The 24753-nt window shown below is 40.1% G+C and overlaps 2 protein-coding genes across 4 annotated transcripts in view; both read right to left on the reverse strand.

Moving 5' to 3' along the window:
* The window catches only part of SFSWAP (splicing factor SWAP), a 92784-nt gene extending 75571 nt beyond the window's left edge, over positions 1–17213 (reverse strand). The window contains exons 1-5 of one of the 3 annotated variants that reach the window (XM_075217317.1): positions 16782–16908; positions 12012–12148; positions 11431–11600; positions 10811–10951; positions 6319–6395 (exon numbers count right to left, since the gene is read on the reverse strand). In XM_075217317.1, the coding sequence (XP_075073418.1) occupies positions 6319–6395; positions 10811–10951; positions 11431–11600; positions 12012–12067 (444 nt within the window). In that variant the 5' untranslated portion in view covers positions 12068–12148; positions 16782–16908. Of the gene's footprint in view, positions 1–6318; positions 6396–10810; positions 10952–11430; positions 11601–12011; positions 12149–16781 lie in introns of all 3 variants that reach the window. The other 2 variants (XM_075176388.1, XM_075217309.1) reach the window with 2 other exon arrangements.
* A 3566-nt stretch (positions 17214–20779) lies between these two features.
* On the reverse strand, positions 20780–23532 carry LOC142157417 (protein FAM200C-like). Its single transcript, XM_075211190.1, has 2 exons — positions 22116–23532; positions 20780–20904 (listed from the first exon to the last, which is right to left on the reverse strand). Exons 1-2 carry the CDS (start codon positions 23530–23532, stop codon positions 20780–20782), a joined length of 1542 nt encoding a protein of 513 aa, XP_075067291.1.
* Between the last annotated feature and the right edge of the window lie 1221 nt (positions 23533–24753).

Raw genomic sequence — 24753 nt, forward strand, 5'->3', positions numbered from 1 at the left:
TTTGCTACTATGAATAAAGGTAACCTAATCTAGTAAATGTACAGACCAATAATACTCCACATACAACCTCTCTCATTATAAAAAAAAAAAAAGAGCCAATACTCAGCAAGAAGACACTGTAAACCACAGAACACAATTTAATTTCTTGGCTCACAGGCATAGATTGGGATGCTTTTTTGGTAATGAGTTATTCTAACAAATAAAAAAAGGATGTCCAAATATAAAGACAAAATTAACCATGTCTATAATCTACTGAAGTCATAGCCTCAAATAGCCAAGTCACACCACTTTCTGACAACCCAAAATAGAGAGAAGTTAAATATTTTTATAACATTTCCACGTTACTGACCAGAAGCAATTTACTGGTTGAAAAATAAATTGTGCAAAAAGAGTTATAACTGCAAGAAAAAGAGGATTTATGTACTTACGTTAAATCCGTTTCTCTGATTCCGTCTGGGGGACACTGCTTACCATGGGTTGTGGAGGGGAGCTTGAGGAGTTGGCACCTAACTAGTTAACTTTTAGTGCTGCCGACAGACCCCTCCCCTCTACAATCCCCCTGCCTCTTCCTCTTCCTGTCAGTTAATTAAAAAGCCCAAGGAGAAAAAAGGGTAGTCAAACAAGAGCACACAGAGGAAAAGCAGAAGGGAGGGATCGCAGTGTCCCCCAGACGAAATCAGAGAAACGGATTTAACGTAAGTACATAAATCCTCTTTTCTCTTTCATCCAGTCCGGGGGACACTGCTTACCATGGGGACGTTCTAAAGCAGCCCCCTAAGGGTGGGACTACTCTGAAAATCCCGCTCGCAAAGCATTACGAGCGAAATTTGCATCCACGGATGCAAATACATTATACTGGTAAAATTTTTGTAAAGGTGTAAACAGAGGACCAGGTCTCTCTGGCACCGGCCGGCTAGCCTTATGTAAGCTTGCCTAATAGTATCCGTAATCCATCTTGCAATGGACTGTTCTGAGGCTGGCCAGCCTCTCTTATTAGCATCATAAAGAACAAACAGAGAATCAGTACGTCTAAACTGAGAAGTTCTTTTGAAATAAATGCGGAGAGCCCTAACCACATCTAACTTTTCCATAGACTGTTGATCCGATGGAACGTAGATGAGAAGACCGGAACTACAATTTCCTGATTCAGATGGAAAACCGAACTACTTTAGGAACGAAAGAAGAGAGGGTTCTCAACACCGCTCTGTCCTCGTGGAAAACCAATATATGGTTCCCAACAGGACAGAGCTCCTATTTTTGAAAGCCTACGTGCAGATGCAATAGCCAAAAGAAATAGGACCTTCCAGGTCAACCATTTCAATCTGCCACAAGTAAAAGGCTCAAGGGGAGGCCCTTTAAACATATCCAGCATCAGATAGAGATCCCACAGGACTGTAGGCGGAACCTAGGGAGGCTGAATATGCAAGACTCCCTGGAGGAAGTATTAATATCTGGCAAAACCGCTAATTTCAGGTGAAAAAAAGACTGAAAGTAACGATACCTGAACTTCTAGGGAACCTAAACGAAGCCCTGCTTCCAGGCCTTCTAAAGAAAAGCCAAAAACTAGGGAAATGAAAAGAGCACGTGTGACATGTCCTATTTTCACACCATCTGTTATAGGTTTTCCAAATCCGGTGATAGATGCGAGCTGAGACTGGCTTTCTGGCTCGCATCATAGTGTTCACCACACTGGAGGATTACAACCTCTAGCCCTCCAGAGGCTGGCTTGAACAGCCATGCCGTTAAACTGAGCTGAGGTAAATTCAGGTGACGGAATGGACCCTGAAGGAGAAGGTCGTCTTGAGATGGGAGACGAACCCCGGGTCCTTCTGCCATGGAGATTATGTCTGCGTACCAGACTCGGCGCGGCCATGAGGGAGCTACTAAAATTACTGGCAGACTTCCCTGCCTTACCCGTCTGAGAACGCGAGGAAACTCCCATGGCATGGTCATGACGTCCACTGCCACCACTAAGGGGTCTCTTGACCTTGCGCAAAACCTGAAGACCTTCCTGTTGTGTCTGGAGCCCATAAGATCTATGTCCGGAAGACCCCACCTCTGTACTAGGGACTGAAAGACTTCCGGATGGAGAGACCACTCCCCCGGCATCATTTGGTTGCGACTGAGATAGTCGGCTTCCCAATTGTGTATTCCTGGGATGAATACTGCCGATATTTCCAGAACATGAAGTTCTGCCCAAGACAAATCTGGGCTGCAATCTTCATTGCCGCTGCACTCTTGGTTCCTCCCTGTCTGTTGACATATGCCACAGCCGTGGCATTGTCGGACTGAATCCTGACAGGGTGGCCCTGGAGGAGGGATTGTCCTCCTTTGAGGGCCAAAAGAATAGCCTTCAGCTCCAACACATCTATGGGTAGGGATGATTCTGAACCGACCCAATGCCATGAAGCCGGAGGTGTAGGATAACCGCCCCCCAACCTTTCAGGCTGGCGTCTGTCGTGGCTATGACCCACGCCCACGGAGAGAAGGATCTGCCCACTGTCATGTGATCCTGAATCAGCCACCACTGGAGATATTCTCTGGACCTCGGGGATAGAGAGATCTTCTGGAGATCCAGGCGTAGGTGGGATCCTGACCACTTCTTCAACGATCCCACTGAAAATAGCAAGAGTAGGCTCGACCAAATGGAATGGTCTCGAAGAGGCCACCATCTTTCCCAGCAGCCGCATGCACAAGTGGATTGAGGGGCTGGGAGAGGACAAGACCTGGGATGTTATTTCCTGAATTGAAGTAGCCTTTTCGACAGGCAGGAACACCTTTTGCTGGCTGGTGTCCATGATGAGGCCCAGGAAAACCATGCGTTGACACGGAACCATCTGAGACTTCTTCAAGTTGATGAGCCATCCGTGGCCCCTGAGAACCGCCAAGGCAAGGGACAAGTGACAACGCAAACAACTCTCTGAGGAGGATTTGAAGAGCAGGTCGTCCAGATAAGGCACGACCTGGATGCCCAGAAGGTGAAGACGAGCTGCCATAACCGACATGACTTTTGTGAAAACCCTCGGCGCCGTGGAGAGGCCGAATGGGAGGGCCCGAAACGGATAATGGAAGGGTCCTATAGTAAATCTGAGGAGGGACTGATGGCCCTTCCAAATGGGAATGTGGAGGTATGTATCTTTTATGTCTATGGAAGCCATAAATTGACCTTTCTCCAAACCGTTTATTACCGACCTCAGAGATTCCATCCGAAATGTGTAGACTCTTAGGTGCACATTGAGGCTCTCTAGGTTTAAAATGGGTCGGAAGGAGCCTTCCGGCTTCTTCACAAAGAACAGGTTTGAATAAAACCCCCGTCCCTTTTGGAATACTGGAACCCTGCAGATAACTATCTGAGAGAGAAGAGAGGCGACACAATCCTGTATTGCCTGTCTTCTGAATGGATCTCGGGGTAGAGGGGTTACGAAGAAACTATGGGGCCTGGGGCCCAGCAGGTCTATCCTGTATCCCCTTCATATAATGCCCCAAGAGTCTTGGGTGGACGCTGTCCACTGTTGAAGAAACAAAGGCAGACGACCTCCCACTGGGGTTTCCCCCCGGGGAAACTAGTGATCGTCAGGACACAGGCTTCTACTGTGGCTTGGAGGCCTGGTGCCTGGCCGAAAACGAGGATCTCCCTCTAGAAGAAGAGCCTCAGGCATTTGGCAGTTTACCCCTAAAGGACTGTCCCCTGAACAAGGAGGGTCCACGAAAGGGCTGACAAAAAGGAGCTGAACCTGGGTTTCCTGCTCCTACCTGGGAAAACCGGCCAAGGAAGTACTCTTGCCCCCAGTTTCCTGGGATATCAAGGTATCTAATTCCGGACCAAACAAACCTGCTGCTGAAAAAAGAATGATTTCAACAGACTTTTTTCTGATTCTGCATCTCCTTCCCAGGATTTCAGCCATAGAGTTCTTCTGGCTGAAATGGATGCAGCCTGTATAGAGGAGGAGACAGCTGCTGAATTTTGGGCCGCCTCATAAATGTACCCCGATGCCTCCTTCAAATGTAAGGCCAGGGGGAGTAAATCAGAGCCCTGTAAGGCCTCTGCCAGCTGGTCTGCCCATACTTCCATGGCTCTGGCAACCCAAGCTGAAGCAAATGTGGGTCTAAAGGACGAACCTGCAGCCGCTAAATAGATTTCAGTTGGGGTTCAACCTTCTGGTCATTGGCATCCGGAAGGGACGCTGAACCAGGAGCTGGAAGTAAGGTGTGTTTAGCCAAACGGGCTATAGGAACATCTACTTTAGGAATACTTTCCCAACGAATTACCTCCTCCTACTGTAAGGGATACAAGGAGGAGAATCTTCTGGGAACTGAGAACCTCTTCTCAGGTTGTTTCCATGCTCCTTCTGCAATGTCTACGAGTTCCCTAGAAGGGGGAAAACGGGAAGCCTTTCTTTTGGCCTTTTTAAACAGAATTCTGTCTCTAGGCGTAGGATCCTCCGGTTCTGGGAGGTCCAACGCCTGTCTAACCGCAAAGACCAAATCGTTAACAAATTTGGCTTTTAGAACTATCCTCCTGTTCCGAAGACTGAACTTGGTCAGAATCTGAATAAACAGCCCCCTCATCCTCAGAAGATTCCTCTGAATCTGAAAGGACCATGATAGGATTATCTGATCTAGGTCTCTTTCTTCTAGCGGACGAGATGTTTGGGGACTCAAGCAACAAGTTAAGCTTATTTAAACCTTTTAGGAAAGCTGTAGACCATGCCGCTTCCGTGGGGATAGGGGTTAGGTCAGAAGAGGAAGGTCCTGGTAAAGACGTTCCAATGGAGCCTGTGGTAACAGGGAGGCCCAGCTTAGTGCTATTATTAGAAGCCACCGAAGTAGCCATATTAGATAGCAATTGGTTAGATTGTAATACCATCTGAACTAAGGAGGAAACCGACTGTGTCAGGGAGGCCACCCAGGCCGGCTCCTCCATCAGAGGGGCTGTGGACTGATGAGTCTGCACAGTGGAAGTCCCTGCATCACATGCAGAACAGAGCGCCAACAGGTCCCCCTGCCCACACGGTAATTTAACTTGACACTTTGAACAAGTGAAATATTTTGCAATAGGGCCCCTTTCCCTTATCTGTCATTATTTTAAAGAAAGGCACACCAACCACACAGATTAAAGGGTTAATCTAGCTGTGTAAACAGAGAGAATAGAGAGAGATATGTATGCAGGAAAAAACAGATTGCATAACAAGAAACAACTAATCTATATAATAAAAGTTGTACTTGTAAGTTAAACAGCAATATATATATGTAGGCAAGTAGGAGATTATATGTAAAACCCTACTAGCCTACTATTTTACACAGAAAAAAATCAAAAAAATGTGTTTAATAAGCTGATACTTAGCCAGGGGCCACAAAGGAGAGAAATCCACGGCAGTCTGTCCTGTGATTTCTCCCTCAGCTCTGGTCTCTCTTCCCGGGCTTCTTTTGGCGCCAGAAGACTGGGATATACCATCTCTCTGTGGAAGGAGGGGGGAACTCTATGCATTAGCTCCCCCCCCCTTCAATAGCTCCAAAAACAGTTTTAAAAATAGAAAAAAATCAAAAATGGAGCGTGGCAGATAGTGGAGACCTCTAATAAAGAGGTCTCCGCAGCGACATACCCGGCGCCCTCCTCCTATGCATGAGGGGGGAACCGTGGTATAGCCCCCTTCCTCCTCTCTCCGTAGCGCTGCTGGCCCGAAAAGCCAAGATGGCCGCCGCTACTTGTAAATCTGATAACCGCTACTCTATGCCTGTCATGGCAGCGCCGGTTATCGGGGAGGCTGGAGGAGTGCAGCGGTCCATGAGACCGCTTGTCACTCCTCAGTTTAGGCACCCTTCTGAAAGTTTCCCTGTCAGTGAGAGCCTCTGGCTCCCATCTGACAGGAGAATGCCTGCGCTGCTGGCTGTGAGTGTGTTCTCTATCATAGAACACACTCCAGCACTGCCACCAATAGTAGTGAATAAAAATAAAATAAAGAAATAAAAAAAATTTAAATTTATACTAGCTATAAAAAACACTGCCCAACTCCAGGGCACCTGAAAAAAACTGACAGGAAGAGGAAGAGGCAGGGGGATTGTAGAGGGGAGGGGTCTGTCGGCAGCACTAAAAGTTAACTAGTTAGGTGCCAACTCCTCAAGCTCCCCTCCACAACCCATGATAAGCAGTGTCCCCCAGACTGGATGAAAGAGAAATTACTAATTATATATAGCCAAAACTTATTACGTCTACAACATATACCATTTTAATTTTGTTGCACCTAACTAGTGAGCTTTGTGAAAAGATTGCTGAATGTTATCTAACCATTATAAATAGAAGATGAATTTCATACTTACCAGCTCCACATCAGATGGAACATTTAGCCCTTCTGGTGCAATAAAAGGTTCCTCATTATCTTCAAGATCACTTGACTCTAGAAGCACATATAAAACAGCATGAAAAGGACATTGTTGTAATTATTAAACACTGCAGTAAAAACCAATAGTCTGAAATTAACATACTTGCTCAATTTGCAATTAAAAAGTCCAGTATACATTCACCACTATGTATTTGACAAATAAGTATATAAAAACAAGAATGATTATTGAGTAATGGAGCCTGCATATTTCTGTCTACATCAAAAACCACAGCTGCAGCGGGAATCAACAGATTTGCACAAAGCATTTTATTAACTAAGAGACAGCAATCCTGATAGTCTGATACAGAATTCTGCATTGTCCTTTGTTGTGAAAAACAGAAAGGCTTCATAATGTTAATAAGTTTTATTGACATGGCAAATGCATAGCATGTTGGATAGATGTTTAAGAAAGTGTGCGCTACCAAGTACACTATGCAACTCAGTAACACATTTTCAAATAAATTATTTAGTTAATTTAATTTGAGCAAATTGTTAAACAAGAACCTATATTTTTTTTTCAAAGAATGAATTTACATTTCATAATTTCCTTGACTTAGCTTATTTGTATTATGTCCTTGGTTCAGATGTGATCTGGCCTCTATGAATACATATGCTCAGCCACTGCAGTGTAGCACCTAGTGCAATTTAAAACAATAGGAGTTGTGCGGACATATCATGGTTTTGTGAATGAATATGAACATGCAATGTTCAAGGAAGAAAGCAACTTTTCATACAGTATCAAAATGGTCCAACCCTATATCCTTGACTGTTAGTAATTACTATATGTATGTGTAGTGGGTGCTCTGCCTAGAATATTATTGACTTATTTACACAAAAAGAAAAAAAGGATTATGTTGTGAAAGCATTAAACGGTTTCATAGTATTTATTCACTAAGTTTCTATTACAATTCATTAAAATTCTTATTCCAAACTGTTATCCTTGAAAAAGTACAAGCAAAACATAAGCTGGGAAACGGAGATCTTTGGTGCATCTGTGAACACTGCAAATTGAAGCTATTCTTTCCTTCCTCATGTGAGAATTCGTATGAAGGGTGTTCATGAATGTCGCAAAGTTGCAACATTATAGCACACAGCACTTTCATTCAGCTGTACTACCCAAAAACCTGCGCAGCCAGACATTATGGTGATGTTGAACTGAATCTGCACACTACATTGTAACTGTGCAGCCCATCATGAAAAGGTATAAAATAAAAAGTGATTAATTCTAATAAACATAAGCATTTTAAATATGATCATGGCTTCACCCCATGTGTTCAATATTTACATGGGACTGAATTATTCAGACGTGACGAATACTACCCCAGCATATAAAAGAACACTTATTAGATACAGAAAAAACAAACAAACGAAAAACACTGTGCCCTCTTAGGTATTGTAGATCCCTGGGTTATAATGAACCCTTTTATATACACTTAGGTCTTCGTTTTTCATATCTTGAATTCTACTTGATATTTTGCTAAAATACCACAGTTTGGAATAAGATAATGAACTGTGATAAAACATTATAATTAGCCTGCACCCTTAGAGGGCCTCCACAACAGAATTATTTTTAATTTTGTCCCATTTGTGTCTGGACACCAGTATACCAGACAGACGGAAAAAATAAATAAATTAAAAAAATAATAAGTACATATCCTCCTGTTTCCACCACTTCTAACTCTGCTCTCCAGCTACTTAGCCCTCCTCCTCGAGGGTCCTCCACCCCACTTCCACTCTTGCTCCCTCGTCCCCCCTGGGGGTCTCCCTGTCTTCCGCGCCCTACTTCTTGGGCCCCGTCGTTTGCGGATCCTCCCTCCCCCTTCCACGCCCTCTCTAGCTGTGCATTGAGCTTACTGAGTTGCTGTGCTTACTGTTTACTGTACTGTGCTGTCTCCCATTGTATTGTAATTTGTGTGTCTCTGTACGGCGCTGCGGATGCCTTGTGGCGCCTTATAAATAAGAAATAATATTATTATTATTATTAATATCAATCTATTGAATCTATAAATGCATTCTGTCCCCCAGCTTACATACACATGCTTTGTAAAGGAGCTAGGGGAAGTTCAGAGATCAGAGGAATATGTGAGAGAATATGAATGTCATTTTATTGACCGGACCAAATTATTACATGGATTATAAGAACCAAACTGGAAAAAGCTTATGGCTGCTACAGATCTTGAAATCAAATTTGGTTACATAATGAGGAGATGAGCGCTAGCAAGCAACCATTATTAAATGTCCCACATTATTTATCAAATAACATTCACACACACAAAACAATGCAACACTTGACGCAATAAAATGATTAAAGAATGACATTTATTGCTTTATTTAAATGAAAGTAATAAATTACAATAATCTTAACTACTGCATAACAGATTAGTACTAAAACACAGCATTTGAAGAACCACAGAGGCATTTGTGTTCCCACTCACCTACATGAAATATAGAGCACTTCAAACACTTATTAGCATATACAACACACTAGACAGCTCTGCATGTCATCTGAAGCAAAATTTGTTTTATTCTAAACAATGACTAATTGGACAGCGAAAGTGACTGCGGTATGAAAACATGACATTCACAATTAGCTGTCTTAGCCTGAAAGTAGTGACAAACACAAGGCTGTGTGTGCAGTGCTTTGAGATTGTAGGAGTTAATGATAATAACTCTACAGAACCACATTTTTATACTTCTGTGTAAATGTCAAAATCAAATTGGAAAACTATTTATTGACATGAAGAATACAGTTCAGGGGAGCATCAATAACAGCTACCAACAATATGAAAAATTTGCACACACTTCCTTTTTCCCCCGTCTAACTCAATTCATCAAATATGCTTACATTTGGCCAACTTGCAAAATCAAATATATGCAAAAATATTAGTACTAGTCCACAGGAAAATGTGTATTTAGCTAGGGTCAATACAACAATTGTTCCCAATGAATACTAATCAGGCAAGATGGAAAGAATCGTTCAACCTATTTAAAAGGCATTATATACAGCCAAAGAACATCAATTATTTCCATGGCTTCGGATAGAAACTACTCCATTTTAAAGTTCAGCTTAATGTTAATTTTGACCGAGAAGCAGTTGGTTCAAGCGCTAAAAGACATCACCAAAAAGTAAAGAAAAGTTATCTTGAAAAGTTATGTGACTTGGACATAAATAAAACTGTAAGGTCAGATGTGTATGAAGCTGCTATTTCCTATTAGCCTGTGCACTTGGAATTCATCAAGCTGTGATATCCTACACAAAAATCGAGCTCTACTGCTGCCACAGCAAGATATAAAACATTCAATGCTGGATGAGTCCAGGTCAATGAGCCGCAGTCTTATCAGTTTTAGCTTTTCACTGCACAAATAGTTATCCAGACCATGAAGGGTACAGCAAAACTCTGCATTGCACCATCACTAATAAAACCTCCTTAAAGACTCAGAATGGATGGATGTAAATAAGGTGTTCATCAGCAATCAAACTTAATAAACCATCAGTTTAATGGCACAAAGTGGATATGCATAAACAATATAATAAAATATCACTTTCAGTTAAACTAATAATCCCAAGTGTCCCCTTTCAAACGCGCAGTTAAAATTTTACTTACAAACATGTAGTTTGTTTTCTATTTTAGTCTTACTTACAGATAATAACCGCTATAAAGATGCCGATATTCGCATTAGTGTCGTCAAACCCGCCAATGTCAGGGAGTGGTTCCAGTCAAATAACCAGGATTTATATAGACAAGTGTAACCGGTATCTGATATACTCTAGCAGAGAATGTATCTAACAACTGATATAACAAATAGGCCCATTGTGAGCTCCCCCCACCCCTGGGTATCCTAGAGAAGAGTGGACTAAAGCTGGGTACACACTACAGAAAATTTCACCCGAAGCAATATTGTTAATGATTTTGTCAACGGCTGAAAGTCCAGATCAGCATGTGGATTCATGTGTACACACTTACAAGATTTACCCTCAGATTTGTGCTCTTCATCTGTCATAACCATCTGCTAAAAAGATCGTGACTCTGTAAACTCTACAGGAGATCTGCCTACACTGCTGGTCGCGAGCGCATACACACTGCAGAATTAGTACATCATTCCATCGTTTATAGAGATTTTTAATCCGTTTGTAAAATCAAACGATACGCTTTAGAACGATAACACATGATTGTTGGAGGGTACACACTAATGCGACATAGGACCCAAAAGTCGTTTATCGTGTAATCAGCCCGATAACTGGGTCAAAAAACCTGTAATGTGTACTTGGCCTTCTATAAAATTACAGAGATTTGACGGGCACCAAAATGACTGTCTATGCAACCTTATTTCATTGACAATGTTGTAAGGCAATTGTCCCTTTTTATTTTCAGACTATCATTTTAACATGCATGATACATTGATATGTTGAATTAAAGCAAAAAATGTACCTTTGTCATCTTTGTCTTTTTGAGGGTCTTCCTCTTCTGTGGGTTGTGAAGGATCATAATAGTCACTTTTATATTGAAAACCCACTGAATTATACATCCCATCTTCTGCCAGGGCTTCACTTAGCCGCTTATATTCTTCCTCTTGAAGAAAATGACAAACATATATTAAAATCATACAAATCAAAACAGAAAATAAAACAAAACTTCAATACATTTCATGAAAACCATAATCCCATTAAATGTTTTTTTTCCAAATGACTTTTTTTTTGTTAGCTAAAGAACAGGAAAAAAAGGCAAATGACTTTTCCTGATAAGGGTATTTGGAAGCATGGGCACGACAGTTCAGGGTTCTGAAAATTTGTCTGCGAATATTTTTTTTAAATTATTATTATTAAATAAAGAGAGTATATTCCAGCGCACTGAAAAGCCAGTCTCTAAAAATAAAACTATCCTGGGGTCCACATTCAGAGAGCTGTTTTCCATTCCAATGGGTACTGTCAAATAGATAATATCAGAAAGAGTGAGTATAAAATATAGAAATTTCATTCATCTTTTTATATTACTCAAAGGAAAGGGGTTTTCGATATTGTTTTAACCATTTTTCTTATCTGTTGATGTACCTTGCCTTGCTTCCTCTTCAAGCAAGTCCGTATGCAACGCTAAATACCTCTCTTCATCACACAAAGCCTCTATTCGAGCCTCCTCTTCAGATAAATTGTAGTTTCTGTTCCACGAGTTGTGCTCTGCGTCATATTCGGAGAGGTCATGCAGATGACCACGCCCATCATACCTGCAACACGAATACAATGGTCAGTACAATGTACTTAAAACTGGAGTAATTCATTCTAAGAACTTACCTGTCTAATCTGCCCTGCCACAAAATTGACCCACTACAAAAATGTTGTGTCTTCTGCAAATACAGGTTCTCTTATTTATGCCCACTTTGGACATTTTGAGATGTACACAGTTTAGACTACTCTAATGTAGTAAAGCTTTTAGGAATGCTAGTCTGTAAAAGTTTTGCTTCTTTAGAAAGAACTTTAGATTGTAATTCTAATGTCAAAATGCCTGTTGGCAATTTGTTAAAAGTTCTTACCGTTTGTTTTTCAACCATTTACTTATATAAATATTTTATTTGTAAATTTTTGGAGGGTCTGGAAAGTTCTAATTTACATTCACACGAACCCGAACACATAAATACCTATCCGTAAGAACCAAACGCTGGAAATTTTCTCGCTTCTTTCTGCTAGTCCGCATCTCTCAGCAGAAATCTTCACCGCAGATACGTGGATCTCTTGGTGGTAAAATCATGGCTAGGCTCGACCCTTAGCCAAATGGCTGAGGAAATAAGTTCTGGTTATGTAGTAGAGAGACACACACATACATTGCAACAGGAACATACGTATGTAGTTTAAGGAGGCTTTGTGGGAAACAAATTGAAACCAGATAGCCATGACTATTTGCTCAGGCACCACTGATATAATTGAGAGCTATGTTGTAATCATAAAATACTTATTCATTTGACAATGTGGTTCAGCAGTGCTAGCAAATATCCAATATACAAGGAACAAGCTAGACAATATTATATATGTTATAGCAACAATAGGTCCTTGTAAACATATTCACAAATCGTTGATTCTACAATGATCAATACAACTGCAGAAAAGAGCAACATGTTAACTAACAAAGTCTCCAAATTCTCCTGAACTAAAATGGGTTGTTTACATGTTTGTCAGCAAATAGTCTACAATTACAAAAAAGGTGCAGCAAAAACCTCCTTAACTTACAAAACTATACCATCTCATTTCAACTGATGGTTTGCTTTACGATTTAACAGAACATGCTATAAACACATTAAGCAGTTATCTGCACTTAATTGTGTTCAATGTAGATTTATGGCCACATGGATTTTAAAAAGAAATTGTAGACTTCAATAAAGGATAAGACAAAAATTCCAAATATATATATTCCAAATAAAACTCGGTCTCTATTAGGTCCCAGAAATCTACAAAACATCAGGATAACTGTCCAAGAACTGAATTCTCTACCACTCAAAAATAAACAGAAGCATAATAGATATGTAACTAATATTAGGTATAATTTAGGAGCATAGTAAGTAAGTAATCTTTTAGGTGCCATGGTTAACTAGCTGCAGGCATTTTTCAATCCCTGCATACAAATTCAAATTTGTGGGCTTATAAAGCAAAGGCGCTGATAGGAAAAACAATTTATTATTGTATCCTTCATCCCACAAATGACAATAAACTGGTGCCCCTGGGATGCAATGGACAGTCCACCGATGATTCCTTCCTCCTACACATTATTGAAAACAAATAACAATAACATGACATAGGTGCATCATTAGAGTTTGTACACACGGGCATTAGAATTAAGCACTGAAAGCACATTTAGCGATAGTTGACAAAACCTAGTAAATGCTCTCTCACAGTGGCAATAATATGGACCTGTATGCACATGTATTCTAGCAAGCATTAGCCTTGCATCAGATCTATTTAGGCATTGCCTGCAACAATCGTTAATGATCAGTAAAATGTAATGGAGTTCTATTAGAATGTTCATTTAGCACTAGGAATCAGTATGCTTCAACACAGTTTAAAGAAACATTAATTTAGGTATCTCAAAGCTCCCATGAAGCAAGGTCAAACTACCAACAATTCAACAAGCATTGTGTGGCAATACCCATGTGTACGTAACTTAAGCTCAAAACAGCACAGACTTGCATTAAAAAGGTTAAAAAGCAGTTCGCGTTCTGGATATAAACTCCTCAGAATGTTTATGCTGTTACATTTTGCTATAGAGTGTCAGCCAATGCTGAGTATGACTGTGCATTTCCAAAAACCCAACAAAATCTGTAGCATAACCAAATTTAAACTGATTTTTTTTAAAAAACAAAACAAAAAAACCCACCAAAACTTATTAGTACAAATGGACTACATCAAACGGTTTTGTAATGACACAATACGGCAGCCACACTGTAACAATTATATGATGTCAATAGACAGTAATGAACAGTGTGTGCGCATCACAACTTTCACTTCCTGGAATCCATACTGAACTCAACACTAGGCAACCACTGAACAGAATCAGACTGATACTCAAACTCTACAATGCTCTGATCAAGGTAACGATTGGGTCAACAAACAACAGCTCAGAATAAGGTCTCTAAAGAGAAACGAACAGCCAATTCTTAATGTGCTAATCTCTAGTCCATTAGAACACCACACTTGTCAATATAAGCATTCAAAAACTATTATCTGGAACTATTACCTGGATAGCAAGGAAATAACCTTTCAACTAGAATTGCCAAATGCCTGTCACAGTAGCAATTCCATCATTGTGTTTAACTATTTTGAATCTAGGAAACACTGAAGCACCTTACTGAAAACAGTAAGATGCTTCTTAAAATTAAATTACATATGATCCAAATACCTAAAACGAACAAGCAAATCCAAACATGTCTCAAATAGGAGAAAAAAAAATCCTAAAACTTTAAGTTATATTAGTTCAACAGTGCCCGTTTTTGCAGGGCAATAAGTGCCATTACCATCCCTGGGTGGTGATGTTTAAAAGGAAAGAACATTGTATTTCATGACAATGCAAATCTGTTTTGTTTTTGTTTTTGTTTGTGGAAGGATTTTTTTTTTTTGGGGGAGGGGGGGGGGGGAAGCATTCATTGTGTGTGTACAATGAAGTCATAAAAGTCAAAATGACCTCTAATCATAAGAACAAACGCATGGCCAACGTTTGTAAATTATAATATGGCACAATGCAGAACACTGTTTATGTGTTCATTTAAAATTACCATGTTACTTTCTTACCAATAAGCCTTTATTCAACTGCTTAAGAAGGACAGTAACTTATTTCTGCTTGGTGTACATGGAAAGGTTTAAATAACACAAAAGTCTATTTTTGTCTTTCATGCTACATGTAAACAAACAAAAGATGTGGTAACAAATTTGAGAAGTTATTAGTATATATAAAGTAAGGATATACAAATAAAAAAAAAACATTGAGTATAAGACTGCACGTTCATTATCAACCTCTGACTCATTTAAATGCAATATAGCAAAATAAACTAGTATATGCCAATTACAGCTCAGTCATATGTGATTTCTATATTCATCCAATATGTATTAGGCTGCTTTCCTGGCTGCCAAACGTCAAGCAAAGAGGATTCATGGGATATATGTAGTCTGGAGAGAGGGATGCTTGTATTGAATGTGTCAGACACTTCTATAGTTTCACTTTCTACTACAAATAAAATATTTCATAGGCATAAAAACAAATACTAAAAAATCTCAGATACATGCACTTGCACTCAAACTTGTACACTTTGATACATACATTCCACTTCTAACTTTTAAATATTGTGCCGACTTATAACCCTATACATACTGTTATAGATAAATGTGCAGAACTTGCAAGATGCAAACTTTTACATTACTATACATTCAGTAATCATTTCAATGCAGAAGCAATGCAAATCTCAAACATATAAAAATAAAGGTACGATTATAAATCCAAAGCATTTCCTATCACTATTAACCTGTAAGGGACGAATAAACAAGTTCCCCCACTGCTAATCTTTTGATCTAAGCCCTGTGACCGAAGAAGACTGTATAATACTTAGGGATCACTGTACATCAGAAAACTGCAAATAGCCAAGAAATTCCCATAATATTTGATCCTGCGACATACTTTTGAGTGATGAGGCACTTAATTATTTTAATAAAGAAACCAATGGACAAATTATAGAGTATACTAATGGGAAAAAAACCTCTTGCCTGAATAGATAACTTTTAAATGAAAATGAAGATGACATATTATATTTGCATTGGAACATCTAAATTCCTATGACAATTCAGCTTGTTGTGATGACATTCAAATGTGTCCCAGCACACTAATTAGGAATCTCTGTACATGATTTTTAATAAACTTATTTTACATATAAACAGAACCTAAAAAGCAATTAACTTAGCAAACTAGATGCAGAAATCAACAGTAATTTGTTCATATATATCTTTGGAAAACAACAGAGATACTCAGCACTGCTTTTTTAATATCACATTCTAATATAGTGCTGGGCAACAGGCGGCCCTACGAACTGTCACCCATGGCTCAAATCTTTCCTGCTTTTTTTTTTTTTTATCAGATTTGATTTATCAGATTTGATTGTTAAAGCTTGTAAAACATATTTAAAATGCCTGCTGATGTTATTACAGATGTGTCCCTTTCTTTGACTAAATGTATTTTAACTTATTACTGAGATTAACGGTAATATGCAGCCCTTTTGAAGGGTAGAGGGCCACACCATACATATCAGGTTGCAATATAACTGTTCTGCTAGCCCATGAACATGAACTGAAATTTAACCATCCGGCTGCAAGACTCCAGGCGTTTCAAGCTTAACCCATTCACTAATAGAAAGGCCTGCATCCAAAAGAGAAATCACACAGACACACACACACAGTCCAGTCTTTGGATAAATTCAGTGACCATAACAAATTCTAGCAAGTGTATGTAGATTAATCTAATAATGAAATAGCAGCTGTAATTAATGATTCTATAAGTAAAGTCCAAATCAGGATATACACCTTATCTTCAATGGACTGACCTTCCAATTAAGGAAAATATAAAGGGCTGGGTGTATGTTATAAACATGTTTGATTGGATATATTTGGAAACATATTCGTGGTTATAAACAAAATGTTTGCTCTGTAACATAATTTCATTTGTATAAAACTAAATTAAGAGATGATATACGTCAATACGTGTACATTACAATCCTATACGTACAGTATTATATACATACAGACAGGGCAGACATCCACATAAATGCATTACACGGCACTTGCAGGCCATTCTAGCAGCGGAGGAGTCAAAACAGCCACTGAAAACATAATTCATCAGACTGGGTTATGTATTTAATTTTCATAAGCGTCCAACCGACCTATCGATCAAAATGTGGGGTTCTCCCATCCACGGGATGAGGTGTCTCCCCTGCTCGTGGTATGTGGCCTTCTCATCGTCCCGGAACACCTTGCAGGCATAGCCGAAAACCAGGAGCTCCGGCACCGCTGCCTTCCCGCTGCTCTTTTTCCGTGTCGTCCCAGGATACATCCCGAAATGTCCGCTCGGTTCGGCCAGGGATACAGGATGAAATCGGGCCTCCGTCAATGCAGAGCCCAGCACAAAATGGTGACGTATACACCTCCGCTTCTCCACAGCACCAGATTCGATACTTTTTTCAAGAGCTTTATCACTGCGTCAGTTTAATGTAAAATAATATTCAATATATTATTATAATCAAAATAAGATTCAGAAAGCGCATGGGAAATTGTCTGCTTGCTCAGCATCTATCGTCCTTTTTTTCCCGCAAGACTGAAAGTGCTCCATGCGAAACTGAATACATTTCCGCCAATCCCAATATGGCTGCGTTCAGTTGTCAGAGGTTATGGTTTATGATTGGTTTGTGGTAGTTGTAGCTGCAGAGAGAGGTAAGGAGGGAGATATAGTAGTAGCAGTGAATAAACAGCTCTAACAGTTACGTTCCGGGTGTCATCTGGGAACGTGTGTGTTGCTAAAGTGTACAGGGAGGTTTAAAAAGAACAACTATATACTTTTTTAAAGCAGAAATCATTTTGTTATTAAGTATACAAAAAGGACAACAGTCTGCTGATGTGCCCTAGGGTGTCTATTTACAAATATGCAGCTGAGACAGTTCATGTTGTCTCTTACTCATTCTTACTTTGACTGATCCTAGGTGCAATGCATGTATACTGTGGAATACAAAAATATTCTTTTTTTTTTATATACACATCAAAGCTATTATCAGGATTTGCCTTCATTTCTATTGCAGCAACATGCTGCTTTCTATCGGCAGCTCTGCCTCTGGAACTACAGTCATGGCCAAAGTTTTGAGAATGACACAAGTTTTGGTTTTCACAAAGTTTGCTGCTTTACTGTTTTTAGACCTTTTTGTCAGATGTTGCTATGGTATACTGAAGTAAAATTACAAGCATTTCATAAGTGTCAAAGGCTTTTATTAACAATTACTTCAAGTTTATGCAAAGAGTCACTATTTGCAGTGTTAACCCTTCTTTTTGAAGACCTCTGAAATTCGTCATGCCATCAATCAACTTCTGGGGCACATACTGACTGATGGCCTAATCAATGCTTGGAGTTTGGCAGAATTTGTGGGTTTTTGTTTGTCCACAGCCTCATGAGTATAAACCATAAGTTCTCAATGGGATTAAGGGCTGGGGAGTATCCTGGCCATGGACCCAAAATTTTGATTTTGTTTGATCCCACTTAGTTATCACTTTTGCCTTATCATGCTGGAAAAGGCATTGTTCGACACCAAACTGTTCTTGGATTATTGGGAGAAGTTGCTCTTGGAGAATGTTTTGGTACCATTCTTTATTCATGGCTTTGTATTTAGGTAAAATTGTGAGTGAGCCCACTCCCTTGTCTGAGAAGCAACCCCACACGAGTGGTCTCAGGATACATTACTGTTGGCATGACAAAGATCTGATGGTAGCGCTTACCTTTCCTTCTGCGGACAAGCCTTTTTCCAGATGACCCAAAGAATCTGAAAGGGGATTCATAAAAGAAAATGACTTTGCCCAAGTCCTCAGCAGTCCAAATCCCTGTACCTTTTGCAGAATACCAGTCTGCCCCTGATGTTTTTCATGGAGAGAAGTGGCCTCTTTGCTGGGCTTCTTTGCTGGCCTTCTTGACACCAGGCCATCCTTCAAAAGTCTTCGCCTCACTGTGCATACAGATGCACTTACACCTTCCTGCTGCCATTCCTGAGCAAGCTCTGCACTGGTGATGCCCGGATCCTGTAGCTGAATCAACTTTAGGAGACGGTCTTGGTACTTGCTGGACATTCTTGGGCATCCTGAAGCCTTCTTCACAACTATTGAACCTCTCTTCTTGAAGTTCTTGATGATCCAATAAATGGTTGATTTAGGTGCAATCGTACTAGCAGCAAAATCCTTGCCTGTCAAGCCCTTTTTGTGCAAAGCAATGATGACTGCACGCATTTCCTTGCATGTAACCATGGTTAACAGAGGAAGAACAATGATTTCATACACCACTTGCCTTTTAAAGCTTCCAGTCTGTTATTCTATCTCAATCAGCATGGCTTCCAGTCTGTTATTCTATCTTAATCAGCATGACAGAGTGATCTCCAGCCTTGTCCTCATCAACACACTCACCTGTGTTAATGAGAGAATCACTGACCTGATGCCAGCTGATTCTTTTGTGGCAGGGCTGAAATGCAGTGGAAATGTTGTTTTTGGAATAAAGTTCATTATCAAGGCAAAGGGGGGGGGGGCGTTGAAATTAATTGCAATTCATCTGATCACTCTTCATGACAATCTGTATTATATGCAAATTGCCATCATAAAAACTGAGGCAGCAGACTTTGTGAAAAATAATATTTGTGTCATTCTCAAAACTTTTGTCCATGACTGTATATTAGACTTACTATTGTATGTGCCTTGCAATACTCCTATTTCACCAGAGGTGCTGCTACTAATCCTTGTCTCTTTCACTAGCAGGGGTTAACCTGCTGCACAAGTTAATCCTCTGCACCTGTTCTCTCATTATTTATACATGCCTCTCCCAGTTACCTTTGCTCTTCATTTGACTTGCTGTTCCTGATATTGTTGTGCTCATTTGTTTCTCCTGTTACTCCTCCTCTTCCCTGGAGCTACTACAAGCTGCTTGCAGACATCTCTGTATCTGTTTTCTTTCCACTCAACCAGTTCACCTGCACCAGCCGTATTCCTTGTTGTTACCTGTTTTCAGCCTCACCCAGAGATCCATTGTTCCGTGTCTACTATACTCGTTTGTACCATTTTCTGCACTTTCTGGATCACACCTGCTCAATAAATATTTTTACTTTTACCATATTCCGGGCTCCATAGCTGTCATTTCCAGTTCTCAGCATAGAATTATGACAGATATATATATATATATATATATATATATATATAGATAGATAGATAGATAGATAAGGCCCAAGGCCGGAAAACAACTTATTGGCTGCTTATTAAAATATTTTGGTGATGAGCCTCTAAAATAAAGACCATTGGGAGATGTGCATTATGACCTGGTGGGCTTTGTCTGGAAGACGAGCAAGAAACAACACAAGGAGAAACATTGCCCTCATCCATTGTTAGGAACCCCTCCAGCCAGTACTTCAAAACCCGGAGTCTGCTCTGAAGTCAGGTGTTCACTGGAGCCCCTAGTGGTGGGGACAGACTTGGCCGCAGACAACAGAGGGTCGTGAGGTGAGCACTGACTGGGGAAAACCCAGCAATAGAGTGTAGAATAAACAGCAGAGTGAAATCCGGGTAAGGGTCGAGGGCCGGCAGCAGACAACGAATCCAGAAACATGCCAAGGTCAGAGGTCACAGGCAATACAACAGGTTCCAGAAACAAGCCAAGGGTCATACACGGGAGATCAGGTCTAGCAAAAACAATCAAGGAACAGGAACAGGGAGCCTAGCTACACTGGGAGTTATTACTTCCCTCTGCGCGCATGCGCCCGGACAGCTGGCTGGGCGCTGCGACAGAAGAGACAGAGCGTCCCGGTTGTTGCCCAGGCAACCAGGACGCGGAGGGCGGAAGTGACATCTCGGGAAGGGAGCCGCGGCGGCCCGTCGGGGAGCCGCAGCTCGTAACATCCATATCCTGAATTCCAGGAAAACTTCAATTATCCTATTTCTAGACGCAGAGAAGGCATTCAACAAAATCTCCTGACAATTTCTATCTCGGAATACATTTTGGCCTCTCCAGAAGTTTTTTAACTGGTGTCACAGCTCTATACGCTCAGCCCTCAATGAGGAATATGGTATGAATTAAGATTGTCCCCTCTCCCCTTTATTATTTGCCCTTGTCATAAAACCCTCTACCTTCTCGGCTTCCTGGATATAATCAAGGGGCAGTCATGGGGGATCTGGAAAGTAAATTATCATTGTTCACTGACGATGTTAACTCTCCAGCATCCGAAGTATTTCTCTCTGCAACCTCTTTCAAATCATAGATTGCTAAGGCACTATCTGGGGTTACAAGATTAATATCTCGAAATTGGAAGCTGCTCCCCTATTCAATTTGCTCCCACCCACCACCCTCCAAGAAAGCTATAATATTACCAATTTCATTTTAGGTGGCAAAATAAGACGATCAAATCTTTACGAGTTTGTATTACCAGCTCCTATGAGTCTCTTTACCAGGATAGCGACCTGGTCCTTTTTGGCTAGATTAAATAAGACCTTTCCACCTGCTGCACCCTGATTATTTTGTGGCTGGGCAGGATTGTTGACATGAAAATGAACATCCTTCCCAATCTCCTTTACCTCTTTCAAATTCTCCCCAAACCACTCTCTGACCTTGCAACTGTTTAAATACATTTAGCAGAATTAATTTGGAACAACAGATTTCCCAGAGTAAAACTAGCACTCACTTAAGAAACCCATGACACGAGGGGGAGATAATTCCATGATTTAACAGCCTACTACTGGGTGGCGCACCTTAGTCAAGTAGTGGCCTCTTTTGCTCCTCTGGTCTCTCCAGGGCTGATTTAGAGTATAGAAGAATCAATGAAGATAAGGATCTACATAGAAGGGCTAAATAGACACAAAGATTTGGCACTAAACCGGTGCACTGGGGGTGGGTCAGAGGCAGGAATCAGTTTTTAGACTAAGTCCTTAAAGCAGGGGTCAGGGAACTTTTTTACCTTTTACCCCAAAATATATTTAGAAATGGCGAAGTTACCCCCATGATTAGAAATTAACAAAATATTACTAATATTAATAATAGTAATTAAGGAAATCATATATTATTAATTATTTGACTTCTAACCTGTATGGAATCAGCTTCAGCTTCAAAACTTCAGGTTTTTGAGAAATGATGTTGCTTCATTGTTGATACGAGAGCATCAATATTGGGGCATTTTGATGTCAGAGCAATTTGGATACAGTCTTCAGCGTCCAATCGATTTCTCTGCTTTGTTTTTATGTTGTTAAAGTTGAAAATCCTTGTTCGCAAAGGTAGGTAGTGGCAAAAGGCAGCAACTTTTTGACTGCCTCCTCATGTGCAATTTGGAATGCCTTTGCAGCAGTAGACATCCAAAAATTTGAAAGATCTGTTTTGCTTTCAAATGCAATACGTGCTTCATTATTGCATTGAAGTTCAAGAAGTGCCTCTGCCAACCCTTGAGGTTCTTCTGGTACAACATTAATTTCACATTGAAATGGGTCTACAATCCAACCTACAGCATGTGAATCAAGATCTGGAAAGTAATCAGAGAACCGCTCTTTGAGTTTGGTAAGATGCCTTATAACTGTATCCTTGATGTCTTCAAAAGTAATATTTTCACAATCTTCCAAGAACAAAGCTAACTTTGAAAAGGTAGCTATCTTTTTCTGTTCAGCTTTCTGTCTCCAATATAAAAGCTTTGATCCAAATGCAGAAATCTTTTCTCTGGCTGAAATTATATTTATGTTTTTTCCTTGCAATTCTTTGTTCAATACATTAACATGCTCAAACATATCAGCTGAATATGCGAGATGTGCAACCCACGTGGAGTTTGTAAACTTCTCTGCGAGAACATGCTTTTGATCAACCAAAAAAATTTCAAGTTCAGTTTTGAGAGCCCACACTCGGTTCAGAACATTTCCACGTGAGAGCCACCTCACTTCTGTATGATAAAGTAGGTCTGTATATTCAGCCTCACCATCTTTACCTAATTCACAAAATAATCGCGTGTTTAGTGCATGTCCTTTGATAAGATTGACAATCTTGATAACATCATGCATGACGGCTTCCAGTGCAGGTTTCAAATGTTTCACAAGCAGTGCCTGGCGATGGATAATACAGTGGTTTACTTCAACTTTTGGATTTTTCTCTCTCACCAAAGCCGAAAAACCATTAACATGACCCAACATAGCTGGAGCTCCATCAACAGACACAGCAACGCAGTCTTCCCACTTTAAATTAACGCCATTAAAGTATTCATTAACTTTATTGAAGATATCAATCCCACGAGATCGCAAGTAGAGAGGAGAACACAACAACAATTCCTCTTCAATGAGACGTAAACCTTTGTAGCGGACATATACCATCAGCTGCGAATTACTACTAACATCTGTAGTCTCATCAAGCTGAATAGCAAAGTATTTACTCTCTTTTATTGAGATAATAACTTCTTGCCTCACATTTTCTGCTAAAATAGAAATTCTTCCTTTAACAACTCTCGCAGACAAGGGCACTGAATTTAGTTTCTTGGCTTCATTCTGACCACACATAATCTCTGCCATTTTCAAAGCTGCTGGTTTAACCAATTCTTCACCAATAGTATACGGTTTTTTGTTCCGAGCAATCAACCAGGCCACTTCAAAGCTAGCCTTTGATGCTGAACGTTGATTGAATGTACCTCTCAAGTTGCTGTCCAGTCTTTGTCTTTTGACAGACATTTCCAAATTTGCAAAATATTCCCGCGGTTTTGAACTCAGATGTGGGTGCAAATTATCCAAGTGCTTCTTCAATTGACTCTTTTTGAAAGATTCTGCAGTCAGTACTTTTAAACAAACAACACACTGTGGTTTCATTATTCCTTTGTCGTCAATTTCAGTAAACCCATAATCAAGGAACTCTTCCTGGTATATTCGTTTTCTATTTGATGTCATCTGAAGGGTAAAAAAGACAGTGATTGGAAAAGTTGTAACCCTTCAGCACACATTTAGAGAGCACAGAAAGGAGGTTCCATAACCACTGAAATTAATTGTAATGCACACTGTACCCCCAGAAATTGATGATATATCCTGCTAGTACGGTACACAGCCTGGCAGCAATTGATGACCATATCATACCACAAAATCTAAAAACGGTTTGGATGAATCTCTTCCAAGAAGTTGTATTTGTAGCTATAATTACGAGGACATTATGTTCCATATATAAATATAGTGCATGCAAGCCTCTCAAGAAGCTTAGAGGGGCAAGAATTTGTTTGTTTCAGAATAGACGTAATCACTGCATGCTTAAATAATGATAGAAAGATACCAATGGAGAGAGAAATTACAAATTTCATCAGGTGTTTATTATTCATTTTCTGATGTAAAGGAGCTGGTTGTGATCTGGATCTTCCAGTGATTTAGCACAGATTGCTTTAATGAAGGAGTATGGATTCTTTCCTTGGACAGCACTCTTTTCAGATTCTTACCATTTACAGAAAAGGAGTTTGGCAAGCAGTGGAACAGGGTCAAGGGTCCTTGACGATCGGCTATGCCGGGAAGCCACCTGGTCCTCTGCCTATACTTGCCATGGTTTGCCATTTTAGGCTTTTCGCGTCCAAAGATTGTAACTTTGGACATAGTGTTTTGCGCACAGCTTGTCTGAGCGTATCCTCCCAACTTTGGAACTTCCCCATTGTAGCGGTGTGCCCCCAGATAGAGAAAAGAAGATTTTTATAGTTACGTAAAACTATTTCTTTGATTCCATCAGCTTTAAATGTTTGCTGTGGGTGTTTTACTCCTTGTATTCCTCTGTGTATTCTGTCCATTGGGACTTTGTAAGTTAAATAGTGGAGATCAGTTGGTGAGAGGATAAAGAAGGAGATTCTGTTTTGAATTTGTTAACTCCTAATTACATAGCTCCTGCGAGCCAGCTTTATACCACATGGTAGCAGTGTCCTCCAGATGGAATCAGAGAAATTGATTTAAAGTAATTATAAAAATCCTCTAATTGCTGCATTAAATTCTAGTAATTTACAATTTAAATAAAGGAAAAATCCTATTTTACATATGTAAATGCATAATCATAAAGACATGTAATATCACAGAATTTAAGATGAAAATTTTGCATACCATATAAAAGACATTTTATTCACTACATTTTTTCTTTAGCCAATT

The sequence above is a fragment of the Mixophyes fleayi genome, chromosome 1, assembly GCF_038048845.1.
Source record: "Mixophyes fleayi isolate aMixFle1 chromosome 1, aMixFle1.hap1, whole genome shotgun sequence".
NCBI lineage: Eukaryota > Metazoa > Chordata > Amphibia > Anura > Limnodynastidae > Mixophyes > Mixophyes fleayi.